This window comes from Lycium barbarum, chromosome 7, assembly GCF_019175385.1.
Source record: "Lycium barbarum isolate Lr01 chromosome 7, ASM1917538v2, whole genome shotgun sequence".
Lineage (NCBI taxonomy): Eukaryota > Viridiplantae > Streptophyta > Magnoliopsida > Solanales > Solanaceae > Lycium > Lycium barbarum.
Window position 1 is genome coordinate 111,886,365 of NC_083343.1, and position 22,815 is coordinate 111,909,179.

The 22,815-nt window shown below is 35.3% G+C and overlaps 1 protein-coding gene and 1 long non-coding RNA gene across 3 annotated transcripts; one reads left to right on the forward strand and one right to left on the reverse strand.

Moving 5' to 3' along the window:
* Positions 1-1,236: 1,236 nt before the first annotated feature.
* Positions 1,237-3,186, reverse strand: LOC132603818 (uncharacterized). 2 transcript variants are annotated; one of them, XR_009568545.1, is made up of 2 exons: positions 2,993-3,186; positions 1,237-1,536 (listed from the first exon to the last, which is right to left on the reverse strand). It is a non-coding gene; the product is annotated as an uncharacterized LOC132603818 (long non-coding RNA). The 2 variants fall into 2 exon arrangements; XR_009568546.1 differs by having other exon boundaries at positions 1,237-1,545.
* Positions 3,187-16,864: 13,678 nt separating this feature from the next.
* Positions 16,865-22,131, forward strand: LOC132603819 (V-type proton ATPase subunit E-like). Its single transcript, XM_060317090.1, has 6 exons — positions 16,865-17,074; positions 17,711-17,811; positions 19,691-19,853; positions 20,571-20,764; positions 20,839-20,938; positions 21,779-22,131. The coding sequence occupies exons 1-6, from the start codon at positions 16,973-16,975 to the stop codon at positions 21,812-21,814; spliced, it is 696 nt and encodes a 231-aa protein (XP_060173073.1). The 5' UTR covers positions 16,865-16,972; the 3' UTR covers positions 21,815-22,131.
* Positions 22,132-22,815: the final 684 nt, after the last annotated feature.

Here is a 22,815-nt window from a genome sequence, read left to right on the forward strand (position 1 = left end):
AAGTCAGCCGGAAAAATGAACCGGTCAACTCTCACAAACACATTATAAAGAATACCCACCGTTTTCTTCATGGCTCTATCCGCCATCAACAACCTCATTGTTGTGGGTCGGGGAGTGCCCAAACCCAACTTGTTAAAGCTAGCAAGCGGCATCAAGTTAATGCTCCCTCCAAGATCACATAAGGCCTTTGCAAATTTGTACATCCTAATAGTGCAAGAAATAGTGAAAGCTCCGGGATCTTCCTTCTTATGAACCAAGGCATCTGTCACAATAGAGCTACAATGATGTGTAACCCCCACCATTTCAAAACTAGAATGTCTCCGCTTGGTTACAAGGTCTTTCATGAATTTTATTTATTCAAGTGCCTCCACCAAAGGTATATTGATTGAAAGTGTTATACCTCATTTTAACCGGGTCAAAGCGGAGTACAACATATTGGTGATTCCAAATTATTTAACTTAAGGAGTCACCACGTAATTACTTTTAAGGTGAATTTAGACACCTATTTTAACTAAGTAAATGCTTACAATTAACTCTGATTAATGGTCTACTTAACTAATGTGATTCTAGGTAAGGGTTCTTAGTTATCCTAAAGGGAAGGGATTAAACATCCTTTAAGATCCGTTAACTACGGTTAACCGACCAAATTTAGGTTGATTAATGTAAGATCTAAATATTTATAAAAATAGCGTTTAGACACTCTAAGTATTTAAGAAAAATAACTTATAATTAACAAGTGTAAAATATTATTACATGAATACTACTCGTCAAATTTAAAATTTCGCTAAGGAAAAAAAAAAATCTCTACAAGTTGTTGGGATTTTTCTGATGACCAAATAGAGAGAAAAGTGATATGAACCTTCATTGTTCTAAAAATACGTTTGAGCAGTTTTAAAAATGTTATGGAACCAAAATGATTTTAAAAAATAAAAAGTTGCTGGCTTAAAACATAGGCAAGTCTCAAATAGGTTCTTATCCTTTGAAAATCTCTCACAACCATAAGTGGCACTTTTAATCCACCTACTCCAAAGCTACGTCTTTTAGCAAAGAGTAACATAAGATTTGAGAAATACACAAGTTCAAATGGTACACTAATATATTTCAACGGCTATAGGACTGCTTCAAAAACTGTTGTCAAGTTTGTTATCTCAAGTTTTTATATAAATATTACCACTTTTTTAAGCGATGAAAATACTACTCTACTTAATAATATAGTAAATAGGGGGATAGTCTAAATGATAAAACTAAAACTTGTATTAACTACTATAAATTTATCCTACAACCCCAAAACTGGGATAAACCCAAACATACACAAGTCAACAAAAAATAATAAGAACACAAGTCAACAAAAATAATAAGAATAGAACGACTGGTAGAGGAAAGATTTCCATGGGAGGCCCGAAGCGAAAGTCGCTCGTTCCTCCTCTTGGGAGATTCGATGCATTTAAAGGAAACTCTGCGAAATTGACTCCATGTTCGGGTAACGGGAGAGTCTTGGGTTAAGACTCCAAGTTTTGAGAGAGTCCCGAATTAAGACTTCACTTGCTCCAAAGTGTACATGTAAAAGAGAGAAAAAAATAAAAATTAGTAAGAGCAATTTTATCTTTTCATAGTGAGCAAATGACTTAAACAGATTTAGGAGTACATAGAAATCCAATATATAAGACCAACACAACTATAGTTCATTACCAAAGGATTTACAACTGGCCTAGTAAACCAAAATTCTCAACAGCTAGGTATAACTTTAGAATTCAAACAACACTTGGTCAAATTTAAGTATTCAGTATCTTAACATTAAAACGGGAGATTACCATGGGTCACAAATAACTACCATAGGTCAAACACTGGTAAGCTAACATCTACTATAGGAAGTCTTGGAGAAAATAAATAATATTACCCCTAAAATTGCATATTTTCCAGTACCAGTTCTACTGAAACAAAGAACAATGTAGAAGTGCAGTCATTTTTTAAGTCTTAAAACAAAACACCCAGAAACTTTCTTTTATCAATGAATAAAAATATACTACAAGCCAAGAGTATGACATATATGGTGAAAAAGAAATCAAAACAGGATCTGAAGGCATTAAAATGAAATAAAAACATAGCAGTAAAACGTATAGCGTCATGGTTTGGCCATAAAATCCCTGTGAGACCATTTTGAATGCCGAAAACCTCAAACACATTATTCTATCGTGTCGCACCAGTATCAAATTTACATTAACATATTATAATACCACTAAGGCAAGAACAACTTAAAACACGATTATTTTTTAAACACACCCACTCTGATTTCAACCAAAAGAGTAACGAAAAGGATCAGATTTTATTTCCTATTTTCTCTAAACACTTAGAAGCATACAATGTGATTTGTACAGCACTCAAAACAAAGAGGATCAAATAACAATCATTTAATAAATATCACTTCAACACTAAAACAGAGATTTTTAACACATAATTTTTAAGAGCAGAAACATGGCTAGCAAACTTATTATTTTCACATGTTGGTAAAAACACGCATCAAATCGCGTATTAACAGCATCAAAGAGGGATATCGACACTGACCTTTTGCGGGTGCAGTTAACTAGGGTAGGGGGTCTTAGATTCGACGAACTCCGACCTCGAACTCGAGTATTTTTTAGATATAAAAAGATAGCAGCAAGCAGTTGAATTTTCATAGGTAAGAAAAGAGAAGAAAACAAGAGCTTTTTAAAGGCAAGAGTGGTGGCCCGAACCCTTCCTGAAATGGACTCCAAACGCTAGTATTTATAGGACAAACTTAGGGTTTGCTAGGGTAGAGATTTGGGCGGGATTTGATCCAAATCTTGGTCAAGAACTCAGTTCAAAATGCGAACGTTAGAGATTTTTTTTTTTTTTTTGTATGGATATGCCAGTCACAAATCAGAAAAGAGAAGGTAGAAGACAAAAGCAATTAAAGCTTTGTACTACGAAAAATGAAAAGAAAAATGATAAAAGAATTATAATTTGAACTCACCAATCAGAATTCAGTTTTCAGTCAAAAGAGCATACTTAGCACGAGATATTTCAGGTCTTGCCCGAAATGGTGAGACCTCTACTGATTTAGGGATGAAGGAGAGTTGGAATTTTCTCCAAAAAGGAAGAGGAGAGGTGGGGCGCCATTGCTATGGTCAAAAGGATGTAAACCCTAGTTCTGAATATAATGATAAGGCAAGGAAAGCCGTAGGATCAAAATTAGTTAACGGCTAGATTGCTTTTTCTATTGAAAAGCTATTTTAAAAGAAACTTGGGCTTCAGTCAAATGGGCTGAGTTGTTGGCTGATTTGGGCTCGTGGTAAAGTTGGGCTTGTTAGCTAATTTCACATGATTGGGTTTGCTGGTAATTTGGGTTGAAAGTTTGGCCTTTCACCTCTTCCTTTATTTCTACGTGAGCTTCTAATTATATCAAATAAGTTATCTTTCACACTCAATATGTGATAATATTAAGTAAGTAAGTAAGTAATTAGTGATAATAATTATAATAATAATTATGATAATAATTATAATAATAATGTACTAGTAATAACGACGGTAATAATAGTAAAAATGGCATTGATAGTAGTGATAGTGAGTAAGAACAACAACAACTATAACGACGATAATAACAATAATAATAACAATAATAATAACGACGATAATAACTGGTAAAAATAGTAAAAGCTAAGGTATTTAATTTATACTAATTTAGGAACTCGTGGAAATAAATCGGAAGAAAGGAGAGTCAAAATTGGGTGTCAACAGAAAGTTCTTTCAATTTCTCGATAAACTTGAGAAACTTACCATCATCCACTTTTTTAGCCAATCATTGAGGAAAGGGAGGAGGAGGCTTTGGAATGGGCGGTAAAGCCCTTGGCACCTCCTCTACCGCTTCCTTGCCTTTTGGAGCTTCAACATTTTTCGGCACTTCTTCACTAGTAATGGGCTTTTCAATACTAGCCCCCTTCTTCTTTAGATTCACTTCTTCCTCAACAATGTTACACCTCGGACATTTCGTGTTGTCGTGTTGTGAATAGACTAACGAAGACTTAAGGTGAACATGAAGTCCATATGACCTTAAGGAGGGTATTTGATAGCTTAAGGGTGTATACTACAAGATTTTTGAAGTATTGCGAATCGGAGAAATTAAGTTCGTCGAAGGAAGTGAAGTATAAGTTGTGTTTGGGAAGGTTTAGCAATTATTGAGTTGATGATTATTTAGTAATGTCTTGAAGAGGAGATATAGGGCTTCTTATATGGTTAATAAAGTGTTATACAAGTGCCAAGAAGGTTCCATAAGGATTTGAGGTTTAACGAATCGACGGGAACAATTTCGGAAGAAAGGAGTTATACGACCACTTATACGGTCCGTATAACCTTTCCAGAGAAGGTCAATCCCTGGTGGGATTATACGGTCACTTATAAGGACCGTATAAAGTTATACGAACCGTATAAGTGTCTGTATAACCAAGTCGGGTCACTTTTTCTAGATTTTTCTCTTTATATATATATATATATATATATATATATATATATATATATATGACCCTTGTTCATATTTTTCATTTCCTATCTCTTCCACACCTCTTAAGAGCTCTAGAAATTTCCTCACATCATATTAACACAACCCAAGAGAAATCAAAGATTAAACACTAAGAACCAAGAGAATCAAGTGTAGAGAAGCTCACTAGGGTTTGTAGAAGTCAAGATTCCTTTTGGTATTGAAGTTAGGGTTCTCTCAAGTGAAGTATATTCATCCAAGGTTCATCCTTACATAATCAAAGGTGAGTTTTACATCTATTTCATGTTATTAAGAGTATTTGGTTGTTGAATAACTTGGATGGAGGAAGAAAGTAGAAGATGAAGCTCAAATATGGGTTTAATGGTATTTTGATTAGTAAGCTAACTTGAATCATGATTCTTAGTATTCTATGAGTATAATCTTGTTATGAGTGATACTAATGACGTTGAGGAAGTATTATATGAAAATAAACATGGTGTCGTGTTGTAGTTGTGGTTATGGATGACTTTGAAAGGGAGTTTGAGAATTGAACAATGCTTAACTTGAAAAAGTCTATTGATTATGGTATTATGGGTGTTGCTATTGATGTTTGGGAGTTGTTTATTATATGCAGAATTGTCTGGGAAACCCCTGTACTTAACACTTTTGACATCCCGGTGTTTGTACTTTCATGTTTGTTAACTGAACCCCTCTACCTATCAAAACTGAGCATTTTAAACCCCTCTCATCCCATGTGGAATTTTTTTAGGAAGTGCGTGTGATATACTCGTTTAAGGAGTGTAAGGACTATTAAAAAAGCACCAACAACCATTTTTTTGGTGTCATCTTCTTCCCAAATGTTCATCCTCCCTTGTTGAATGAAAATGAACTTTTTACTTGGCTTTTCTCTCTCTCTCTCTCTCTCTCTCTCCAATTTTTTCTGTCCAATTCTTTCTCCCCTCTCCTCACCTATCTTCTTTGTTTGTTTCTTCTCTCAAATCTGAATCTTTACCATGAACATAGAATCCTATGGCCAATATTCCAAATCTTCTTTAGAAATTCAATTATATGACCTCATTGTAGAAAGGAAACCCATCAAAATATCAAATACCGACAAACCAAAAATGGGTCAATCAAAAGATCTTCAAAATTTACCACACCTCAAAATTAACCCATAAAGGATTTTGAAATAGAAATCATGCGTCTTTTACCCATTAATACTTCCAAAAGATTTGAGTTTTTTGAGAAAATTTAGGCTCAAATTTTAAAAATCAAACAAGGCAAACTTTTTTCCAAATAAGTAAAAAAAAAAAAACAGTGATTATTCTCCCACTTTTCTATCTGGACAAAAATGGACCACCAAACTTCTTCTCCACCACCTAACGCATTCAGCCATGGAAATGGACCATCAAACTTCTTCTCCAACGTTTGGATCTGGACAAAAAATATTTAATTTTTTGTCTCAATTTGGTTTCTTTAGTCCTTTTAATTTTATTTCTATGATATATAAAGAGGAAGAATTGGAAGGGAAGAGGAGGAAGAACATGAAGAGAGAGAAACAAATGGGAAGGAGGAAGAACGTAAGGGGGGGGGGGGGGGGGGGGAGATAAATCAATGGGGAGGGGATTAGGGGATTAATTGTTGAAGTTTTTTTTTTCGGTTTTTTTTTTATTATTTGATTTTAATTATTTTTTAATTTTCCATGTGACTTGGCATCTACACATTGTTACTTTTTGACGTGGCAGCCAGCGTGGAGGCGTTTAAACAACACGCACCATGAGCAGATCAAAAAAGGGTTTAAAATGCTCAGTTTTGATGCGTAGAGGGGTTCAGTTGGCAAACATAAAAGTACAAACACCGGGATGTCAAAAAGTGTTAAGTACAGGGGCCTACCAGACTATTCTGCCTTTATTATATGGAGAAAGTTGTCGAAAACAAAGGAAATGCTACTCAATTTCCGTTAGTTCTTAGTCGCTTTAGTTTAAATTTAAGCATGTCTTTAATGACCTAACCTTAGTATGAATTCTCTTGAATGTAGAATCGTGAGCTTGGAAGGAGAACGTATAGTCGTTAAGGAAATGCAAAGGTATGTTAAGGCTAGTCCCCCTTCTTTCAAAAGGCATGACTCTTACATTACGATTTCCTATGCATGTTTCCATTATTTTCTTACTTTCCCAAAGTTGAAAGTTCAAGATTATTAAGAGTTTTTTAAGAGCTAGAGATAAGATGTGTTCTATGACAATGATGATGATAATGATCCTATTTCTAGAGTTTCTGAAGCTTATGAACTGATGCCATTATGAGCTTGATGATCCTATTTTATGATTTCATTGATGTTATTCCTTGTTGTAGTCTCCCCTCATGACATTATTTCCTTCAAGGCGAGACATAGCGACGATGATTGTTCCATAATATAATCGGGGGTACCGACCTTACGCCACTCCGATAAAGTTATAGCTTTTGCTTGGGCTCTCATGCATACTATAGATAGTATATGATGTATATGTATACAGGGGATATGGGAAAAGGTGAGGCGTTATATACGCATAGCCACCTAATCAGTTGGTATATTATGATATCGTCCTGGACGCGGATACATGGATAAATGGATAGAGCCGTTCGTTCCACGGCAATATATAGATATACAATGAATATATGGATAAATGGATCGGGCTGCACGTTCCCCAGCATTAATGATATACAAATATATATATATAACCTGTACTGCTAGCCTCTGAAGGCGGATATCATGCATGTTAACTTTCTTTAACATCCATCGTACATACATTCAATATATACACGATGGATGTTAAAGAAAGTTAACATGCATGATATCCGCCTTCAGAGGCTAGCAGTACAGGTTATATATATATATATATATATATATATATATATATATATATATATATATATATATATATATATGTACGATAGATGTTAAAGAAAGTTAACATGCATGATATCCGCCTTCAGAGGCTAGCAATACAGGTTATCTCTTTATCTCATATTTCTTTATTTCTTTATGATGTTATTATTCATGCCTTACATACTCAATACATTATTCGTACTGACATCTTTTCTTTTATGGACGCTGAGTTCATGCTCGCAGGTAGGTACGGGACGGTCCAAATTCCTAGAAGCTTGTTCAGCGGACTTACAGGACTTACAGTTTATTGGTATATTCTTTTGTGTACATAATGGGGCATGGCGGGGTCCTGTCTTGTCCTTATGATTTTCAGCATTCCAGTTAGAGGCTCGTAGATACATGTGTGGGTAGTAGATGTCTTATGATCTCTTTAGTGTATGTTTTGTATATCATTTTATAGCCTCGTGGGCTTATACATTTGTATATATATGTTTTGAGGAGTGATTGAAGGTTGTTCTATATTAAGTGTTACTTGAGAATTGTATTCATTCAGGATGAAGCAGATAATAAATGGAAAGGTGATGCTCGGTAAGCTAGCTCCGGGTATCCGTCATGGCCCTCTAGTTGGGTCGTGACAAAAGTGGTATCAGAGCAGTTCCGTCCTAGGGTGTGTCTACGAGCCCAGTCCAATACAGTATTGTTTATGGGTGTGAAGCGTGCCACACTTATAAACAAGAGGCTGCGGGACATTTAGGAATAATGACCGTCCTTCTTCTTCATAGATTGTGCGATAGAGCTATAATATAAGATTTCTCCTTTTCCTAATTGTGCGTTATGATTTCAGCAATGCCTGTGAAGAAAAAAGCAACGGCTGCCCAGAAGGGCAAGACCGCGACAAGAAGGCGGACTGAACGGGAGCCACCGGTAAATATAGAGGAGGTTGAGTCCCGTAATGAGGCTCCATCTCATGCTTCTCACACTCTACCTAACTTAGAGGAGCATGAAGGGGTCCCCACTCCAGCTCCAATGCCTCCACCGGGTGCTTCGGGCCAGCAGATGACCGCGACTATTCAATTACTAACCCAGTTAGTTTCCGCCCAGGTTCAGTGACAGAGTACGGGTCCTGGTGAAAGAGCGACTAGTGAGATGAGATGTTGAGAACGTTGAGGATAATTCATGCTTCTAATACTGAGTCAGTGGAGTTGGCTTCTTATAGACTACGGGATGTGGCCGTTCTTTGGTACAATAATTGGATATCCTCGAGAGGGGAAAATACGCCTTTTTCGGTATGGCAGGAGTTCATAGATGCTTTCATCCACCATTATTTTCCACCCGAAGTCAGACGGGCCCGAGCTGACAGGTTTTTGAATTTAAGGCAAGAAAATATGAGTGCTCGGGAGTATATTCTCCGTTTTAATTCATAGGCTAGGTATGCTCCGACTATGGTAGCCGATATGGGAGACCGGGTGCATCGATTTGTGAGCGGCTTGGGGCCACACTTGATTAAAGACTGCTTCACAGCTTCACTCCGGGAAGGGATGTATATTTCTCGCATTCAAGCTCAAGCACAGAATTTAGAAGAGCAGCAGTAGCCGCACAGAGGTGAGCGTGATATTGATAGAGGGCATAATAAGATGGCCAGATCTGCCGGTGATAGTAGTGAATATAGAGGGGGTCAAAGGCAACAGTACTCCAAGTATTCAGGCCAATCCGCGGCTAGTGCACCTCCTCGATTTACGGGCAGGAGATTTGATCGCCCTATTTATTCTGGATCGGGTCAAAGCTTGAGAGTTCCAGGTTCCCAGTACTGAGGTGATTCTAGCCGGATAAGACCACCCTTACTACAGTGTACTCAGTGTTGTAGGCCACGTTCCGGACAGTGCTGTTTAGCTTCAGGTGCTCGTTATGCCTGCGGTCGGGTTGGCCATATGATGCGTGATTGTCCATTGAGGAATGGCCAAGATAAGGCATAGCCCCGGGGATCAGCAATTTGTTCTTCTTCGTCTGTGCGCCCTCCTGAGCAGACCTCCCAGACTCCAGCAGGTCGTGGCAGGGTAGAAGGGGAGCATCCAGTTCGAGTGGCCTTGAGCCCCATATTTATGCATTAGCCGGACGACAGAATCTTGAGTCCTCCCCTGATGTTGTCACAGGTATATTATCAGTACTCTCCTATGATGTTTATGCATTGATTGATCCGGTTTCTACTTTGTCGTATATCATTCCTTATATTGCTAGCCGTATCGGGGTGAAACCCGAACCCATCAAACCTTTTGAGGTGTCTACTCCTGTTAGTGACCCAGTAATAGCTAGACAAGTATATAAAATTATGTGGTTATGGTGTGTGACCGTCATACTGTAGCTGATTTGATCGAGCTGGAAATGTTAGATTTCGATGTTATTATGGGCATGGATTGGCTGGCTTTCTGTTACGCTAATGTGGATTGTAGAACAAAAATGGTTCGATTCCAATTTCCTGGAAAACCAGTGCTTGAATGGAAAGGTAACACAACATCCCCACGAGGTAGGTTTATTTCCTATCTCAAAGCGAGGAAGATGATTGCTAAGGGCTATATTTATCATTTAGTCCGGGTTCATGACACCCAAGCAAAACTGCCAACTCTTCAATGTGTTACGGTTGTAAATGAGTTTCCAGATGAGCCTCCAGGTCTTCCACCAGAACGGGAGATTGATTTTACTATTGATGTGCTACCGGACACCGAACCCATATCTATTCCTCCTTACAGAATGACTCCTGCAGCATTGAAAGAGCTAAAGGCACAACTCAAGGATTTGCTCGAGAAGGGATTTATTAGGCCCAAATCATTGCCATGGGGAGCACCTATCTTGTTCGTAAGAAAGAAAGATAGTTCCCTGCGAATGTGTATTGACTATAGGCACTTGAACAAGGTGACAATGAAGAATAAATATCCGCTTCCGAGAATCAACGATTTATTTGATCAGCTACAGGGTGCTAAGTGGTTTTCAAAGATAGATCTGAGATCAGGATATCACCAGGTGAGAGTTAGGGAAGAAGACATTCCGAAGACGACTTTCAGAACCAGATATGGTCATTACGAATTTCGAGTAATGTCATTTGGGATGACTAACGCCCCGACAATATTTATGAATTTGATGAATAATGTGTTTAGGCCTTTCCTAGATCTATTTGTAATCGTATTCATCGATGACATTCTGGTATACTCTCGGTCAAAAGCAGAGCACATAGATCATTTACGCAATGTTCTTGGGATTCTTCGGACTCGAGAATTATATGCCAAGTTTTCAAAATGTGAGTTCTTGTTAAATTCTATGACTTTTCTGGGTAATATTATCTCAGCTGATGGTATTCGAGTAGATACTCAAAAGATTGAGGCTTTGAAGACTTGGCCAAGGCTTACTACACCTACAGAGGTCCACTGTTTTCTAGGATTGGCAGGATATTACAAAAGATTTGTAGAAGGTTTTTCTTCTATTTCTGCGCCATTGACAAAGCTAACTCAGAAATCAGCAAAATTTCAATGGATTGATGCTTGTGAGCGCAATTTCAGGGAATTGAAAGATAGATTAACTTCAGCTCCAGTCCTGACACTTCCAGAAGGATCACAAGGCTATGTAGTTTATTGTGATACCTCCGGTGTCGGGTTGTGCTGTGTGTTGATGCAGCACGGTAAAGTTATTGCCTATGCCTCCAGGCAGTTGAGGAAGCATAAGAAAAATTATCCGACCCATGACCTTAAATTAGCTACGGTTATTCATGCACTAAAGATATAGAGACATTACTTGTATGGTGTTCATGTTGATATTTATACATATCACAAGAGTCTCCATTATATTTTCAAGCAAAAGGAGTTGAATCTATGACAGAGGCGGTAGTTAGAGCTATTGAAAGACTATGATGTGAGTATTTTATATCATCCCGAAAAGGCGAATGTGGTGGCCGATGCGCTTAGCCGTAAATCCATGGGCAGTCTATGGGATGTTCAACCAGAGAAGAAAGAAGTAGTCCGTGAGCTCCACCAGCTAGCTAGCCTAGGAGTTCGCTTAATGGACTCGAGCAATGCAGGAGTAGTTGTTCATAACCCAGCTGTTTCATCCTTATTAGTGGAGGTGAAAAGCGCCAATATGAAGATCCCAAGCTGAGTTATTACAAAGACACAATTCCCCAGAAGGAAAAGTCATCATTTGAGATTTCTGCGGATGGGATTCTCAGGTATCGAAGTAGGTTATGTGTTTCAGATGTTGCAGGATTACGCCACCAGATTCTGGAAGAAGCCCATTATTCCCGTTATTCCGCTCATCCAGGAGCGACGAAGATGTACCACGACCTTAAACCAATGTATTGGTGGGACGGAATGAAGAAGGATATAGCAGAGTTTGTAGCTTAATGTCCAAATTGTCAGCAAGTGAAAATCGAGCATCAAAAGCCAGGAGGATTGTTGCAAGCTATGGAAATAACAACTTGGAAATGGGAACGTATCATTCCAATCATACTGTACGAATTCCAAATATCATACGCATGCTATCCTCATGCTAATACAGTAGAATTTCATTCTTTATACTTGTAATATTTGCTCCTCCTTGAGCTCACATTAAGCCGTCTACAGCCTTAGTAACGCGAAATTTTCTGAGATGTAACAGTATATATATATGTGTATATATATAGCTAGACATAAATAAGGTGATGTGGCACCTCTTTATGGTCTCTATTCCTATTTCTCAATTTTTTGAATTTTTAATTCATTTCTCTACATAACTTACAAACTAAATGAATAATTAAAAGCTTCATAAAATAAATATAGCATCTAGCCCACGTAGCGATGTCAGGGATGATCTTTATGACCTCCTCTCTTAATTATTTTATATTGAATGTACTGTATTTTAAAAAAATGAAATTCCTTTCTTTAACTTTCTTAACTATGCTGTAAAAATAAGAACTCATTTATCTTCTATTAGAAAGTCAAAAAGTCATTAGCCAACCTAATATGTTTTCTTTTAACCTGCTAAATGAATTCAATGTAGAATGAACGTGGATGAAATGGACACGTTTGATTGAATTCAACATATAATAAATGTGATATTAATTTAGAATGTAAATGAGTCACGAGTTAATTGAAAAAGAAAATGAAAAGTCATCAGCTACTATATATGACATTCAGTGAGGATTAAGCCAATCCAACAAATTCCTCTACAAAGAAATATGGCCACGCCCAAATACTTATAATTATTCTCTTCTATATATTGCCTATGGTGGTGCTTAGAATCATTCTCTCCTATATACTACCTATAGTGGTGTGAGGAAAAGAAGAAGAGGCATGAAAGAAAACACTAAGGGAAGAATGAGGGATACACTAATAATATCCGAAACATAATAACATCGGGTGATATGGTACAATTTGAATGTGATGGGACTGATGTACAAATTTACTGCATATTCAAGGAAAAAGGAAATATGAAGCCAATAAAAAAGAAGGATGCAAAATTCTTGCATCATTTACTTACGAAATTAAAGGATTCGGTTTGATTTTATTTTTTTTAACTTTTCATCTTTTATTGTAATTATTAATTTTCTTGTTTCCATATGAACAATTAAAATTTAAGCTCTTTGATAAAAATGACAAAGAATTAAACAGATGATGACACAATTTCAATCATGTTAATCTTTTGATTATTTATAGATTTGTTTTAAAAAGAAATTATAAGAGTAAAAACTGCAATTTCAATCATGTTAATCTTCAGTTTGTCCTTCAAGAGAGTAATGAAATCGATTTGGGGATTTAGGGTTAAGTTAGTAAAGGTGGCCTAATGATGTGGCGTAATCTAGAACGCTCATTTCATGACAGCTGGGCGAAGGAGATTTAATAGTATGGAGGAGTGGACGGCTTTGATGAGTTCATGTAGTTTAAACCAACAGCTGAGATGCATTCTACCAATTATTAATATTGGACAGTTGCAACCAAAAGGGGCATAACAAATCTAATAAAATCGTAACTATTAGAAGAACGACTACTTATTAGTTACATGTTTTAATATTAAGTAAACTATATTGAAAATGTATACAAAATTGATTTGGAACGCACGTGCTTAAAATAGTGTGTGTGTGTGTAATCATCCCCATTTACTAATTTATTGAAGCTATTTAATATAATTTGGTATAGACACTGAATTTTTTTATAGATTCATCGCAAAAGGTAGGAATCTTCGATGCAACGGGGACGAGACGACGTGACATACTACGATCACGTACAGAAGTGTTGTCCTTCGTCTCGGCAATATGGAACCTCTTCCGTTCTTTTATGGGGTCCTATTGGAATAGGTAGGCCCAAGCCTTTTCCCTCCTCCCTCCTTCCATAAGACCTTGAGAGATCACGCTCATGGAAATGCAAGAGCCCGCAGCGGTAGATTCTCCCCCGAAGTCGAGAAAGGCAGGCCAGCGAAAGCATACAAAGATAGTGAGGCTTCCATCGCTTAGATTTAGGCGATCTTTCTGAGAATCCTTGAGCTCTTCGAGAATCCACTTGAATTTCATAGTTGACCAAATCACTAACTACCACAAAATGTTAGGATCTGAGGTTATCGGAGTTTACGAAGGAGAAATGAAATTGATTTGGGGATTAAGGGTTGAGTCATTAAAGGTGGCATGGTGAGATTGCAGAATCATGACAGCTGGGTGAAGGAGATTTAATCGTAGGGAGAAGTGGCTGTTATGATTGGAGGTGGTCTGAGTCTACGAAGTGAATAAGATCAATTAGGGCTTAAGGAGCTGATTTAGTAAAGTGAGCAGTGTGGCGTGGCGTAATCTGGAGGGTGCAATCAGTGACAGCTGGACGAAGGAGAACATGTATAATATAATTATTATAACAGTACAGTCTGATAGTATTTTCTATTTTAACTATCCGATTTTAATATCTAACTAGAAAACCTATCCGCGCTTCGCACGGTTATTAAATAAAATTGAAAAAAAAATCAACCTTTATTCCTCGATCAATGTGATATTCTGTCTATTTGTGTGATTCTTCTTGTCAAGAGTTTTTGTGTTGCTCTGATTTCCTAGCTACTTTCTGTTTTTTTTTTTTTTTTTTGGTCATCGTCCTTTTCAGTAGCTGCGTTGTTTTAATTTATTCTTAGTGATATTAGGATGAATGAACGAAAAGATATTTTCTACAAATTTGAAGTTCAACATTTCTGGCTAAACAATCTCTCTTCATATAAGAATGTCAAACTTATATATAATTCATTCAACATAATTTTATAATATTGAAATCTTAAATTCTAAAAAGACAATTCAGTTTATTAACTCGCACTTTATACATCTATCATTAAATTTACTCTTCTTTCCTTGTCTAGGAGGGCATAACTTAATCTACATAAATTTGATCTAATATAATCTTAGATAAATATACAATATATAATCCTTTTTATTTGCTCATCAACTTTGGTTTGATCTACTATAATATCCTATAATTATTATACAATATATGTTGCTATTTTCAAACGTTAAACCAAATAAATGGGAATTTCAAACAAAATGAAGTTATTTAAATGAAATAAGGTAAGTAAGAAAGATTATCATATGTACAGAAAAAAGTAATCTTTCTATGCAATTATCATTGGGTTAGCAAGGCTTGAAGAGTTTGCAATGTCAATGGTTTAGTTTTCAAGGTTGAAACTTGAAAGTATCACAAACATACCTGTAAAATAAAATTATGAACGATGTGAGGAGTAGTTACAAGTATCTGCAGAATAGCTGAATAGGAAAAATGAAATTTGAACAAAATATTCACAGATATACAAAAAGAAAGTTAAATCTAGAACGAAGGTAGTAATCACATAGGAAAAAGATATATGAAGAAACTTAAAAGACTTTCCAGAAAGAAGACAGTATATGCAATCAAATTTTCAGATAGTCCAGAAACAAATTATCTTGCCAATCATTAAAGACCCACCAACGCTTTTCAACGTAACTATATAGTACCTTTTCTCAATTACAACAATTGCAAACCCAACACACCTTTTAATCACCCAACAAAGCTGAAAGTATCTTCCAAATCATCTTAAATTCATAAGAGATTTAGACAAAATACAATGCACACAACACCATACACACAAATTGATGTAGTTATAGTTAAATAGTGAGAGGAAGTTGAAAAGAACTGGTAAATTGAGAATATGAAGATGAAAACATAAATTTTTGAGGATCACATTTAACTGGTAACTTATTTTTGCTTTGATTTCAGGCAATTAAATTTTTTATACAAATTAATGTACATTTATTATAGGGAATAGGCTTACCATTCTTTTGCTTTCTCTGTGCTTTTAGACATATGGAGTTTTTTATTCTACAAATTCTTTGTAAACAACAATGATATTATACTCATTGGTGCTAAAAAGAAGCAACTGTGCAACTGTTAAAGTTAATAAATTAGCAATTAACTTCATTACTGTCTGCTTTCAGTTTCTTTAGAAACAATTAAGAAAGAGTAATGTGCAATTGATGTATCATACAATAAATGAATGAATAGGAAAAAGATAAAACTGAAAAAATAATCGGAAAAAGTCATCTGGTATAGAACGTGGGTATGGAATTTAATGTTAAATAATGAATGATATAAAGAATGTGTATTTAATTTATTATTTATTTATGCAGATTTTTTGGACATCAAATAAGGGGAAATAATTCAAAAAAAATGAGGAAAAAGATAAATAAAAATGAAGGTCAAAAAGAGATGTCACATCACCTTATATATGTCTAGCTTTATAATATATATAGATTTAGTAATAAGGGACTAGTAAAAAAGATTGGAGCTAATAATAGAAGTAGTAATTTAGTTTTGAGAAGTTGAGATGCTAAATTACATTTATATAAACATCACGGGGAGCTACAACAATTTTGTTAAATCACGAGGGAGAAGATGGGGACAGTGATCTATACCTGAAGAGGAGTGGCATAACACTACAAAGAGAAAATGATTAAAAAAAGAAGTCCCTTAAAAGTTTAAAATAGTCCCTTAACTATCCATTGTACAATTTTAGTCCTTTAATTTGTCAAAAGTTAATATTTTTTTTCTCTATCAAATATTTATCGAACTAAATTTTACAAAAACATTGATTTTTTATAGATAATAAACACGAAGAAAGTCTCATCAAATCCTAAAGTATGCAACATAAAAAAACTACACTAGACACTAAAAAGATATAAAAATAGCAGGAATTACACCTTAAAAAGTTATACCAAGCTCAAAAAATAAATTAAAAAATACCAAAAACTACAAATATTGTACCTCTAAATCTGAGTTCCAACAAAATTTTAATTTATATAGTTCTCTTATCGAATCTAATAGACAGATTCCAAGTAAATATTTAACAATGACTAAAAATGTTAAATTTGTGAAATTTAAAGGACCAAAACAGTTTAGTGCATACTCAAAGATCTATTTTGAATCTTCCCTCAAACATAAGGGACTATTTTTGTTATTTTCTTATACTACAAATATAATTATCTTATAGCTGCTTCTGGCTTTGCTCTACCAGAAAGCTCGTACATCTCATCAATCAGAGAACCAAGATTTCGCTTAAATCACTTCATATTCACCGTTGGATCCTTTCCTGATCTCAAAATGAACGACACAGATGTATCCAAACAGATCGAACAGATGGTCAGATTCATTCGTCAAGAAGCTGAAGAAAAAGCCAATGAGATTTCCGTTTCCGCTGAAGAAGTAATCATCCTCCGTTTCAATTTGTGTGTCTTAAGTCCGTTTTAAAATAATGTCCATTTTCTTTTCTATCAACTCTTTAATTTTAATTTTACACGTGACACATTCAAGATCGGAAGATTAAAGGACGTTTTGATACATTATCTTTAGCCCCCTTGTTATAAAAATCATATTATGTTTTAATTTATTTGTCTTAATTTTTAAAAAGAATGTCTGTCCCCTTCTTTTGCAACTCTTTAATTCCAATTTTTCATGTGTCATGTTTAAGACTACAACTACAAGATTAAAGGATATTTTGATATATTTTAGGTATTTTTAGTCCTTGTTATAAAAAAATCATATTATTACATTTCAATTTGTTCGTCTTACTTTACTTTTTAGTTCTCTCGAGCCGGGATCTATAGGAAATAACTTGTGAGAACACTAGGTATATTGTTATTGTACTTTCCGTTTTAGTCCGTTTTAAAAAAATACTTATTTCCTTTTTTGACTAACTCTTTAATTGTAACTTTCCACGTGTTAAACTAAGACACTTCAATTGGGACGGTGGGAGTACTATAATTTCGAACTACGAAGTGAATTTACTTGAATTTATCTCATATATAATATATACATTGGCTGTGATTTTTTTGTTGTTAGGAATTCAACATTGAGAAGTTACAACTAGTGGAAGCTGAGAAGAAGAAGATTAGACAAGAATATGAACGCAAAGAGAAACAAGTTGACGTTCGTAAGAAAATGTGATTTCTCTAATTTGCTCTGATTTTGTGAATGTGATCAAGGGCGCGTTTGGTATGACGGAAAATATTTTCTCGGAAAATATGTGATTTTCCTACTCATTTTCTTGTGTTTGGTATGCAAGTTGGAAAATGTTGTTTTAAGAGCATTTGCATATATTCAAAGCAAATTACTATAAGGTTTTTGAATCTGGAGTGCAGCTTCTAGTTGTGGGGGTAGGCAGGGAGTAGGTGGGCGGGGGGTTGGAGATGCGTTGGTGTGTTTTTATTGATCCAAAAAATATTTTCCCTCAAATTCTTAAGGAAAACATTTTCCGTCATACCAAACACACCCTAAAGTTGAAAATTTTCGGAGCTTTTGCTTATAAATGTTGCTCTTTATAGAAGAGTTAAGTTCAAAACTCGGTCTGAATTTGAAATCAGACAGGAATAAGAACACAAAGAGAAATAAGTTGATGTTCGTAAGAAAAAGTGATTTCTCTAATTTGCTCTGATTTTGCGAATGTGATTAAATTTGAGACTTTCAAAGCTTTTGTTTAAAATGTTGCTCTTTAAAGAAGAGTTTAAGTTCGAAACTCGAGTCTGAATTTGAAATCTTTGCTTGAAGTTTTTTCTTTGTATTAATGTTTGGGATCAATATATTGCTTAACAAATGATAGTAAAATGAGGTTAATAGAAGATATTCGAATGATGTTGTACTTAAACTATAATAAATAACGGAGAAGAAGAATAACAGACAGGAATATGAACGCAAAGAGAAACAAGTTGAAGTTCGTAAGAAAATGTGATTTCTCTAATTTCTCTGATTTTGTGAATGTGACTAAACTTGAGAGTTTTTGAAGTTTTGGTTTATAAATGTTGCTCTTTATAGAAGAGTCAAGTTCAAAACTCAGTCTGAATTTGAAATTTTGCTTGAAATTTTTTAATGTTTGGGATCCACATATTGCTTAACAAATGATTGTAAAATGAGGTTAATAGAAGATATTCAAAAGATTTTGTACTTTAACTATAATAAATACCTTTTGATCTGGTATGACAACGCTTGTATTCATTCGTAATTGTATGATCTTTAATTGCACTTGAAACATTCATTTCTAGACATAAATTAAGTCTCATAAAACGTGAAGTGGAGAACATGAAGGATGGGTTTGGGTCCACTTATTAACCCATTGAAATAATGCAAAATTCTATTCACTCTTTACTATTTTACGAATGTGAAGTTTGGTTTCTTTATATTCTCTGTGGTCCATTGTGTTTGGTATCGATTAGAAAAAGAATTTCTTACAACACTTACTAATTTCCCAATTTGAATAATCTTTGAAAGATGAATTGGATTAGATTAACTTAATGTTTTTAACATTTTAGATATTAAAAAACTATACGAAAAGTACTATAAGTTGGAATTTTTCTCATTCAATATGATACTGCATACCCGGTGTAGTCCCACAATATGATGAAAAAACATATTATAAAATGTCGGTCAAAATTTACATAGTTTGAATTTCGAAAAACAGGAAGTGCCACATAAATTGGGACAGAGGGAGTACTAGCATTTTACTTAATGTTTAGGCTTCAATGTATGCCACTGACATTGTTTCTGCTTTCATCAGTAATACCTTTCTGTTTAACTGCAATTCATGTAGGATAAAGTGATTTCAAACCGGATTTGAACATGTTGCTGTGCGTTTCACCTTTTCCCCCTTTCTTATAAATAAGCCACACGGTTAGATGAGATTTGATTTCATTGTGATGTTTGGTCTTGGAGTTAGCCAAATCATGTTAAAATTTCTGAAACATTGAACTTCTTTTAAAAATATTATCTAATTTCAACTTTATCATCCAGCATAGTCTTTAACTCTCTTTTATTATGCATTTCTTGCAGTGAGTATTCCATGCAACTAAATGCCTCTCGGCTCAAAGTTCTTCAAGCTCAGGATGACTTGGTTATCTCCATGAAGGAAGCAGCAGCAAAGGAGATCTTACATGTTAGCCATCACCACAACCACCATAGCTATAAGAAGCTTCTGCATGGTCTTATTGTTCAGGTACCTCTGACTAATAACCATTACCATGAGAATTTGTTCTTTGCTTCTCGATTTTCTGAAACAAACTACCAAAACTTGGAAAATCAGTCACAAATGTCAAGCTATTCATCAGATGAACATCAACATCTTCAGTTGATAGTGTTGCATTTATATTATCTGCATTGTTGTATTCCAGATTATGAATTCTTATTTAGTTTCGATGGTATCTCCTGTATTTGAATACAATCATAACTTAAAAATTGTGAAAAGATATTTCATATTTCGTCCAGAGTGGTGGTTAAAATGTTATCTCCTGCATTCTTAAAATACAATGATAACTTAAAAATTGTGAAAAAGATATTCTGTTGTGCGGAGTGGTGGATAAAATGTTAAGATTACTGGAGATGCGGTTGCAGTTTGGATACCAAGGAATCATTTGGTTAGCATTACAAAAGAATTTGACTTTCTTCTGTCCTCTTCAAGTAAGATCCTTCAAAAACCGAAGTTTTTGAGTTTTCCATATATTGTTCATTGTATTGTGATCTTTCTTTCCTTTGTAGGTTCCTAGTTTCTTGTGCTACCTCCAAAAGGCGACACAATGATTAAGAGCTACATTATTTGCATTTTATGTTGTCTATGACCATAATGGGCTTGACTTGTCAATCTGTCTAGCTGACTTTTAGAACTAATGTTGCTTCTTTCTTTGGGAATAAGATGGGAACTACTCTTTGATTGCAGAGTTTACTCAGACTTAAAGAGCCTTCTGTACTGCTGCGTTGTCGAAAAGTTGATGTACAGCTGGTAGAAGATGTTTTGGATGCAGCAAGGGAGGAGTATGCAGAGAAGGCTATGGTCCATGCACCTGAGATCATAATTGACCACATCCACCTTCCGCCAGCCCCATCTCATCATAATGCACATGGTCCTTCTTGGTAAGTTGCTTTATATATCTTTCTGAAATGCTAAGTAGCTTCTCTTTGTTATTCATTTATCTCTATCTCGACAGCTCTGGAGGAGTGGTACTGGCTTCTCGAGATGGGAAAATTGTGTGTGAGAACACACTTGATGCCAGGTTGGAAGTTGTTTTCCGAAAAAAATTACCACAGGTACTTGCTCTTGTTCTTACCTTCACACTTCTCACAATTCTTTGTTCTTGTCTTTCCAATTTTCTAGTTTTCCTTATACCAATGTTTGTACAATTGTGGTCCTTTTGCCGAGTTACCGCTATCTATTTCAAATGTCATGCATCCCTTGTCATTTTGCAAATGTCATGTGGATGAGTTAAGCGTCTTGCATGTTCATTACCTATAAAAAACATCTTTACATGTTTTTTTTTATGAGAGGCCGGGGGGGGAGGAGAATAGGCATTGTTGATACTTACAGTTGCTGATTACGCTGTTCGCCATAAAATAATTTTTACATGTCATTTCAATGGCTTTTTGTACTTCTAACCTTGTTGCTTAAAGATCTCCAATAAGCTCCTTTGCTATTGTTTTTGTTAATACAATATGGCTTTTTGGAGTAGTGGGGATGTCTGTTGCTTTCTAGTCTTTGTTGAGACTAGACATACGGAAACTTCAACATTCATTCCCCTATGGGCCGGGGTAATATAATTCTTAAGCAGCAAGCATGTATAAAGACGAGTTTAGTAATAGATGAAAGTAATGATGGACTGAGTGACTGGACATACCACTCACCAGTAATATGAATCCAGTGTTTAGTCATTGTAGTAAGGGTGGGAGTGAATTAAGAGCGAACTTTCTAATGTTGCTTGCTCTTCTTTGGGGTGGGTGGTGGCGGTGGCGAAGGGTTCCTAAAAACTCTGTCCTTGTGTTTGTGTCCATCAAACAAGTGCTGCTGCTTCCATCAATTTTGCAGATTTTATGATTGCTTTTCGATTGTTCCCAAGAATTCTTCCTGCTTAATTTCTGTCCTAAATCTTGCAGATCCGCAAGTGTCTATTTGGTCAGGTTGCTGCTTGAGGGGCTGAAACTTTATCTGTATTTATGACCTGTCTCAGATTCTGAGATTGGCTATCGGCTAATAAATTATACTCATCAAAGGCTTGCTTGTGTACCATTTCATTTCTAAAAGACGGTACTGCCCAGTTTTTCTGGTGCTAAAATGATCCTTAATATTCTAGCATTAAGCTTTAATACTTTTGTTCCATTATAATGTTCTGCGACAAGTTTATGTTGGTTGATCTGAGTTTGTTTGGTTGAAACAATAAAACGATACGAGTGGTAGCTCTCTGTAGTTCACTGCTGTTTAATATAAGTTTTAACAATTGATTTATTCATATTATGAGAGGGGTTTCCCCTGCACACACATGATCCATAATGTGTCACTGGCTTTTGTTGTTGTTACCTTCTCGCGAACTCAAAATGATGTTTTCCAGATATCAATTGTGTCATTGTGTGCTCTTTATGTTGCTGCATATACATGTGCATGCATACATATTCTGGAACCATTTCATATGGAATTGGAACACGAGTAAATAGAAGAAGAAAAAGTCAGTAACATATTTTTCAGGTGAAAAGTATGTATTCCTATCATAGTAGAATGAATCTATTGTGAGATATTTGAGAAAGCATATTATTAGGATAACCATTCACATGCACGCCTTCAGAACATATCTCGAGCTATATTATGTACAAGCATATCTTCAGATTATCTCTCTACTTACTAACTAGATATTGGGTTAACACGCTTGTGCGTGTGCATTTACTGTTTCGACAAGTTAATGAAAAATAAACGAAATGAGAAGAAATAAATCAAAAATTATCCTCATGTTCTCCTATTTTTTGCATGGTAGTGAGGTAATTATACAAATATTTTTTGAAAAAAGAGGGAAAAGATTCAAATTTACTCCTTTCCTAGTAAAAGTGTTTTAAAATTATCATATGCTATACTCCGGCTATTGATACCTTTTATCGGTGGCAAATCGTCTCGTATTTGTTCTTGACCTAAATGGAAATCCATG